Below are 8,335 nucleotides of genomic sequence, written 5' to 3' on the forward strand. Positions count from 1 at the left end.
CTGTTCGGTCGTAGCATGGCGATAAGGGGAGACCTGCGTTGGGGTTTTCTCACCATCTTTGTCGCCTTTGACACTTGACCGACTCCCAAACTGTGCCAAAGTTTGAAGTATTTTAAAATCAGACAGATGTTTGGAGTCATGTAATATAGAGGTGGATGTGATGACGTTGGATTCTCAGGTTCTGACTGTATCTAAGCCTCTGGTGTGTAACCTGAGTGTTGCCTGTTCGACCTGCAGACAGCCGGTTTGCTTTAACATGAGAACCGAGGACGTAGCGGAAACTCTGAGACCTGCTGACACTTGACTCAACACAACAGGGAACACACAGTGGATGAAGCCATCTTCATCACTCGCGTCCTCTCGGGTCCGCACATGTTCGCCAAGACGCTTAGCCAAAGGCAGAAGTCTTCATCTGCTAGATCCAGCACTGGTCCACCTGTGATGCCTCCACAACAAAATGAGCTCCATGTTTATTTAGCTGAGTGTATTTTTGAACAGTGGTAGATCACGATCGACCACTTTGCCACGGTGCAGCGTTCGCCGGCCGCATTTCCCAGCTGATTGCCTCTACCGGCACTCCGGGACGGCAGAGCGAGAGAAACTCTGGAGCGAGTGTTTTTCGGCCTGTGGGTGTGTGTGACTGTGCTGCGTGTGTGTGGGAGTTCATCAGCAGACTAACCATCCTCTTTTGTTCACTTTTAATGTGGAAAAAATGTATCCCCGCTTTTAGAACCAATGTAGGCCTACCTATAATTTGCGCATCTCCTAGCAACAGGACTTTGAACAAACTAAATATATCCACTTGCCAAGGTGTCACTAAAGGCTCGACGATGCCAGTTATGAAGTGGTTGTTTTGAACACAGTATGTGCATTCTGTTGTCTCAGCAGAGGTCTGTTTTATTTCACCAAATGGTTGACGTAGGACGTCATGTTAGAGTTTTAGAAGCTGCTGAATTAAATAACAAAACCTTTATTTTTTTGATTTTGCATTCATACACAGAAAGCTTTGATATCAGAGTATCTCCACCAGTTGAGGGCAGGCAGCATGGATGGAGCAAACTTGGTCACGGGAAGGGCTGCGTTTTGCACAGCTGAATGGTTGCCGTGGGAGATTAACATATTCCTCAAACCTGCCTGAAAGAATCAACACAACACTCCAAGTGTGTTTCTGATGAGCGAGTGACATCATGACATGATGTAATGCTAAGAAAATATTTTATATAATTTCCCCCCTTTAAACTGAATTTTGTGGCTATAAAGTGACAAAATGTGACAAAGTTCAATGTCACTACAGATTATTAATTTTATATAAAATGGGCAGTTCAGTCTGAACTTTAATCCTGTTGTAAAACAACAAAATGTTTTTAGAAATGAAGTTGGAAAACTCTCATGTAGACTCGTCCTTGTTGAGAGGTGAAGTGTGCTTCATCCGGACGGGGAGCTGAATGCCATCTCTCCTCTGGGGCCCCCAGCTTCCACAGGGCCCCTCTTTGTCCTGCTCTCTCTCTCTGTCGCTGTACTCAGCAGCCCGGCTCACCGGCAGCAGCGAACGCAGCTCCGCTCTGCCATCAGGCTGTCACAGCGCCGGTGACTCATGGTGTTTATCGCAGCCGCGGGCGTGAAGCTAGAAACCATACACCAGCCGGCCCCGTGCATCTGCGCTGCGACCTGAGCGTGTGCCACTGTGAAACCGAAAAGAGCCGTCATCAGGTGATCGTGGGCTCACCGTTCGGAGCGCTGACTCCGTCAGGCTTGTTGTTTAGAGCAGATCGTTGCGTCTCGATCGGCGCCGGAGCCAAACATGGGGCCACTTCAGGAGCCGGTGGCACACGGCAGGGAAATCCAATTGAAGTAACTCTGTGTTTCCTGATTGGCTGTGACAGCAGGGATGGTGCATCTACTTGACAACGGACGTCTGTGTGTGTTTGACACCGTTTTCTAAAACAAACAAGTTCTTCATGCATGAGATTAAAAGGAGGGGAATCAGTATAATATTTAGAATTAAGCTCTCCGTCTCTCTCCGTCTCTCTCCGTCTCTCTCTCTCCGTCTCTCTCTCCGTCTCTCTCACCATCTCTCTCTCTCCGTCTCTCTGTCCATCTCTCTCTCTCCGTCTCTCTCTCTCCGTCTCTCTGTCCATCTCTCTCTCTCCGTCTCTCTCTCTCCGTCTCTCTGTCCATCTCTCTCTCTCCGTCTGTTGAAAAATGTCTAAAGAAAAACCGTTTTGTCTCTGAGGAGCTGTGTGTTTGGCTAATCATGGTCTGAAGGATTTGATGAACATTGATGTAAAGATGTGCGCTCTTGTTTTTGTCTCCTGTTTCTCAGACGTGCTGGTGAACGGGAAGCCGTGCGACTGCGACGTGGTGGCAGACTGCAGAGTGGGCGACGCCGTGACCCTGGAGGTTAAACTGACCAACCTGAACAAGAACCCGGTGGGCCCGCTGTCTCTGACCGTGATGCCGTATCAGGACTACCAGAACGGGGTCCAAAACTACGACCTGGACGAAGCGGTCACCTTCGTCGGCTCCAACACCTTCTTCATCGACGTGGTCAGTCTGTTTCAGAACAAACCCTGTAGGCGGTTCGGTCAGTAAAGCCACAGGCAGTTTGCCAAACCTATTCATACTGACCAAGATACAGGTCCAATATCTGACACCGAGCCACCGGACTGGACCGGACCGGATTTAAACATTGTTACTGTTTAAATGCTCACACACCTGACCAGCTACCTACCACCTTATCAGGGATTTTAGATTTGTTTTTTAAAAAAAGGAGGATCAGATCTAGATCTGTAATTTATTATCATATTGATTGATTGAAGGCTTGCAGTAAGCTTCCTTAAATCCTCCGTTTGCTAAGAATAGGCTGATCGTTTCAAACGGAACGCTTCTTTAAATAATTAGATCTGACTAAGGGCCTCTGTAGTTACATCCTGTGCTGCATGAAGTAACCAGTGTGGAAAACCTTTAATAGAATCTTTATTGGCAGACTTGACCAATAAAGATGATACTGGTTTTAAAAACACACAACTCATTCCACTCATTTAAAGTTAAAAGTGTGCTAAGAGGAAGTAAAAAAAAAAGTCACAACAAAGTTTAATCTTTAAAAAGACAGAAGATGTCAGTGAATACAGAACGGGTCCGAATTAAGAGCTAACCGCTTCTAATTGGTGTCGGGATGAGGGACTGAGAGCGTTCACGTTGTGTTTCCCAGCTGAGTTACCATGGTAACATGCTGAGGAGACAGACACATGCTCCGGTTCAGCCGGGCCCGATGCCGACATGCAGCCTGATGTTGGACAGCTGGCTTGGCGAGGAACCTCGAAATAAATGAGGCTCATTTCAACATGTCTGCACAACGCACACACACACATACACACACATACACACACTGTGTGTTTTCACTCAGGACACACAACTGTTTTTAGAAATAGAGAAACCAGTTAAAGAGCAATAAAAATATTTGTTGGCAGTGAAACTCCTACAGTTCAACTGTGTTACTTAAAATCCTTAAACTAAAAGTTTTTGCACAGAATGGAACCAAGAAGCGAAAGAAAGAAAAAACCTTTTCTGAGTGTCAAACACACTGCAGGCGGATAAAAGAGACTGTTAGAAACAAAACAAAGAGCTTTGAGTCTGAAAGGAAGATGAAAGGATGAAAAAAGAATCCCAATGAATGTGTGAGCGGCTTCATTTTGGTGATTGTTCTCACCTTTTTTTCTCTTTTTACAGCAAAAGCAACATCTCACTCTTACCATGGAGATGTTGGAGATAGAAGAAAAAAAAGGCGTAAATTTCAGCCAAAAACTCAGAAAACTGTATTATTAAAATTTTTAAGAACCTGAAGTCAAAGTTTACTTAAAAAAAACTCAGAAATGTTGAGATTAATCTCGTCAAACTTCAGGAAAAAACGTGGAAATCTCTGAACGTCAGACGTTTGTGAGGGAAAAAAAACCTTTTTTGAGGAGAAATTTTGATATGAATCCCAAACATTTTGTAGAAAGAACTTGGAATATCTTGAGTTTAAGAAGTCGTAAAATTTCAACTTTTGAACTTTTTTTTTTTTTTTTTTTTACTAAATTTCAGGGATTTTTTTCTAAAAAGTCTTTGACTTTTCAAGCTATGAAATGTGCAAATTTTTTCAAGAAAATGTACAAAAATGTTTTTTGTTTTGTTTTGTTTTCTATCTACAATGACCCTGACACACTGTCATCCTCTCTGCTGGTGTGCCCGGTTGAATTCAAAGTCAAAGTCAAAAATATTTTATGAATCCGAAGGAGAAATGTTGTAACTCATTAATTAAGACTCATCAAAGATTTATTGAAGATCGTTCATGTAGAAATGACAGCAGGGTGTCCGCTAACAGCTCTTGTTTCCGTCGCAGGTTAAACCCAGGGAGAGCTCGGTGTGTGAGGGCGCCCTGCTCTTCCTCTACACCGGAGACTTCTACCTCAACATGAAGGTTCAGGACGACAGCGCCCGGCGGGAGCTTCCTCTGGCCTGGTTCACCCTGCCTGGCGTCCACGTCAGGGCCCAGGACACGCCGCTGCAGGCCGGGGCCTAACGGACCCAAACAGCTAAACGTAGCACAATGTGGTGCAGATGTAACAGCCTGGATGTGACTTCGTTACAGGTTTCTGCTTCTGTTTGAAGGAATCGACACAACCTGCTCACCGGAGGACATGTTTTCAAAAGCTAAACTGACACTGATGATGAAAATCAAACTGACTTTATCTTTCATTACAGGAAGCAGGAGTTAGCTTAGCACTGTGAGCTCTGCTGAGTCGACTTCCTCCCTCAGAGCCCACATGATTATCCCCTCTGTGAAACCGCTCTGTTTCAACAGCTCTATACTTTTTTTTTTTTTTTTTTGTGTACGGCTGCAGAATCATAAGGCATCGAGATATTGATTTATTTAATTAGCTGTGTGACTGGTCTGATTATGCTGATGATAAACTGCTGTAAATAAATGCTAGAAAAAGTGACATGTTGGTCAGTTTGCCTTGTTTCATCCGTCATAAACAGTCTTAGTGTTTATATTGATCACATCCAGTCAATCAGTCAGTCAATCAATTGTTATTCCAGACAAAAATAGGAGTAAAACAAACGCATACAAAAAGATAAAATAGATGACAGCTCTTAAAAAACCCACAGCAACCAATATCTGAAGTTTTATCAACTGACTAGTGGGGAAAAACTAACATTACAAAAGAAACTGAAGCAGTTGATGTTATGCTGGTTTTCAGTGTTTATCTTTCAGGTTTTGGGGTTCAGACTCCTTCAGACTAGCCAGCTGAAATTAGCAAACACCTGGTGGAGCTGAGCGTCTGCTGAGCTCATAGGAGCTGCTGCTCAGTGAGACGCTGAAAAACATTGTTCAAGTGTCATAGAGGAGCCATACCTGTTCATATTTTGAATTCTCAAAACTTCTCTTCTGTTACTTAAAAAAATGAAATAAAATTTCTTATCAGACGTTATCGCTACGTCATCAGGTACTCAGTGTTTATGTTCTGACCAGAGTCGGTCATCAATCAGTTTGTGATGACAGACATTTTGTGTGTGTGTTTTTGGGCTGTTTCCACTGAGAACTGAACCTGGGCAGAAGGAATCCCCCCAGGATCGCAGCTGTAGAGTCCAACATGCAGCAGGAATATTCATGCAAACCAACTTCCAAAGAAAGCAGAGTTCAGTCAAATCCGTCTCTGTTCCATCTCTTCGTCCCGGTGACCTGGACATGCAGACCATCAGAGGAGCGCAGCAGACGGAGGTGTGTGTGCAGAAGGAAGAGGAGCACTCTGACACCTGCAGGGCTCTCTGACATCCCTGGTTCTTCAAGCAGAGCCTGGCAGAGGACAGAGTAACCACACACACACACACACACTCTTCCTTTCAACAGAATACAGACCGATCCGGAGTGAGGTTCTTCCAAATGTAAAGAAAACCCAACACTCTCTCAGAGAGAATCCTCCACCATCAGACCAGATGTTAAAGCAGTTCACACGCTGTGTCCTGACGTACCATACTGTATGTTCAGCGCCATTACCATGGAGACAATCCTGAACAGTTGCCATTATTAAACTTTGCTATCAGAGCATCTCCAGAAATACACCAGGAGTCCTGGAGGTGGGAGCTTCAGACCGAAACATGAATCAGACGTCAGCCGTGTTGATGGCCAACCTCCGCTTCTTTATTGCAACCCAAACGTTGATAAGATGTCTGCAGAGGAGAAAGAGAGGGAGGAAAAAACAAATCTTTAATGGCTTTAATGGAGTTCTGGAAAAAGGGAGGACGCCGGTGCATTAGCAGGCCTGACAAAGAAAAAGGAAACGGAACATTTAGTGAAGTACAAGTTCATAAAAGCTGCTGCGCTTCCTGCTCGGGTCGCTCAGTTCACTGTGTTCCAGCAAAGCTTTCCTCATTCTGATAACAGAAAATGCTACTAACATAAATACAGTAATGCTGATGTAACAATGATAGTTATTGTTATTAGACAGTAAATCATTCAGGTAAATATCAAACCTTTCTACCAAAACAGAAAGTTTTGGCATTTATTTTATTATTTGCGTTTTCCGTCACTCAGCTCCTGCAGACTAGCGGCAGCAGCAGTTAGCACATCTGCTGAGCTCATGATGCAAACTGCTTTTTAGCCCAATGCTCCTAAGATGAGTTATAAATGGCAGTTATCAACTCCACTGAAGGCGGAGCTTCTTAAAGAGACAGAGGCCCAATTTCTAGTCATCAAACTGTAAAGTTAAGGTTCTTTTAACTTGTGTTTTATACATAGAGCATTTTTGTAACAACTGAAGGTAATATAGTAACTTGATAGTGTTATAAAATGACATGTTCCAGGAAAATATATGTCACCTCCCGCACCGTCCCTTAAGGGGTTAATAGAGGAGCTGCAAAAGCAAACGAGGCGGATTAGCAGAGCTGACCAACAGCTGATGATGTCAACCGGGACAACAGCATTTCATTTCTATTTGAATAAAGTATTTCTGAATGAAATGAAGCAAATCTACAGTTATAAAGTAGTAGTTTCAAATATTCCAACAGTTTTTATTTTTAAAGTTCTTCTGTAATAATAATGAAGATAAACTCTGGTGTTGATTCGGTCTTCAGCTGCTGAAGGCGGTCTCCGTCCAGCAGGTGTTCTGCAGCTCTCCATCCCATCTCTTAATCTTTATTTGCATGAAAAATAAATGATTTATTATCCACAATATGATCAGACTTAATGCTTGTTTAAACAGCTTTCTGCTCCGTCCATTATGGAACATGAAACCATCCACGATGTACAATATCATCATTAATATTCCAGGTTGGTGATGAGATCACTTCTAAACATTTCCACCTGTAGAGTCATAGTTATATTGTCCAATTTCATTCATATTTTGTACGTTAAAATACCTTAAAGTTCTGAGGATCCCTTTAATTCTGTGAGAATCAAAAAGTAACGTTTTAATTTGTAAAAATACACTTTTAAGTACCAGAAACGATAACGAAAAGTGTTCTGCATATTCCAAGAAAAATAGTAGAAGATTTTTGAAAGAGCAATAAAACTGCACAGCAAAGTTCATAAAGGAACATATAAGTTACAAGAAAGTATTAGAAAGTTTAGTGAAAAGCAACATGTGAGATTTAAGTTTCCAGTAACTTGATTAAATCCATGAAAATATTCTGAGAGCACTTTGAGCTGCTTTTATTATGAAGGGTGCTTTATAAATTTGATTGATTGATTGATTGATTGATTGATTGTTTGATTGATTGATTGATTGATTGATTGATTGATTGATTGATTGATCGTTCCTTTCTATTCCAAGAGAGTTTCCAACAAGCATCCCAAGTGTTCTGAACAAGCATCCGTCAATAATCAAGGAAGCAACCTGGAGTTCACAGCAACATCCCAGGATAGACTCAGAAAATGACCCAGAAAACTAATGAAAAGGCCCCTGGAGGTAGAAGAGCAACTTGTAACTTTTGGAGAAGCAATTTGTAAACTCTATGAAAATCTCAGAAAATCAAAGAACTTGTAAGATTCAAAATCATCAGGTACCATGTTTGTGTTGAAGAAAGAAGTGAATTCATAAGTGGAGGATTAGATCCTGGCACAGGATCAGGGTTCAGTCTTTACAAAGGTTGATTCAGTGAAGTTTAACTGAGCTCTGCGAACACAAAGCTCAGGTTTAGATACGTCCAACTGTTACAAACCGGGTCAATTGGAGAAAATTTGTGGGAAATACATCTATAAGTTCCATAAAAGTACTTTATGAATGTCATCTAAGTTCAGGTCAGTGGCGCAACTACACATTATTCAGGTGGATGCGAAAACATAGATCGGCGC

At 42.5% G+C, this 8,335-nt stretch overlaps 1 protein-coding gene across 4 annotated transcripts in view; it reads left to right on the forward strand.

The window, feature by feature from the left end:
• The window catches only part of trappc9 (trafficking protein particle complex subunit 9), a 205,402-nt gene extending 200,420 nt beyond the window's left edge, over positions 1-4,982 (forward strand). For all 4 annotated transcript variants that reach the window (XM_008421343.2, XM_008421344.2, XM_008421345.2 and 1 more), the window contains 2 exons: positions 2,324-2,547; positions 4,382-4,982. In XM_008421343.2, the coding sequence (XP_008419565.1) occupies positions 2,324-2,547; positions 4,382-4,561 (404 nt within the window). In that variant the 3' untranslated portion in view covers positions 4,562-4,982. The remainder of the gene's footprint in view (positions 1-2,323; positions 2,548-4,381) is intronic.
• The last annotated feature ends 3,353 nt before the right edge of the window (positions 4,983-8,335 follow it).

The sequence above is a fragment of the Poecilia reticulata genome, linkage group LG11 (genome assembly GCF_000633615.1).
Source record: "Poecilia reticulata strain Guanapo linkage group LG11, Guppy_female_1.0+MT, whole genome shotgun sequence".
NCBI classification, from domain to species: Eukaryota; Metazoa; Chordata; class Actinopteri; order Cyprinodontiformes; family Poeciliidae; genus Poecilia; species Poecilia reticulata.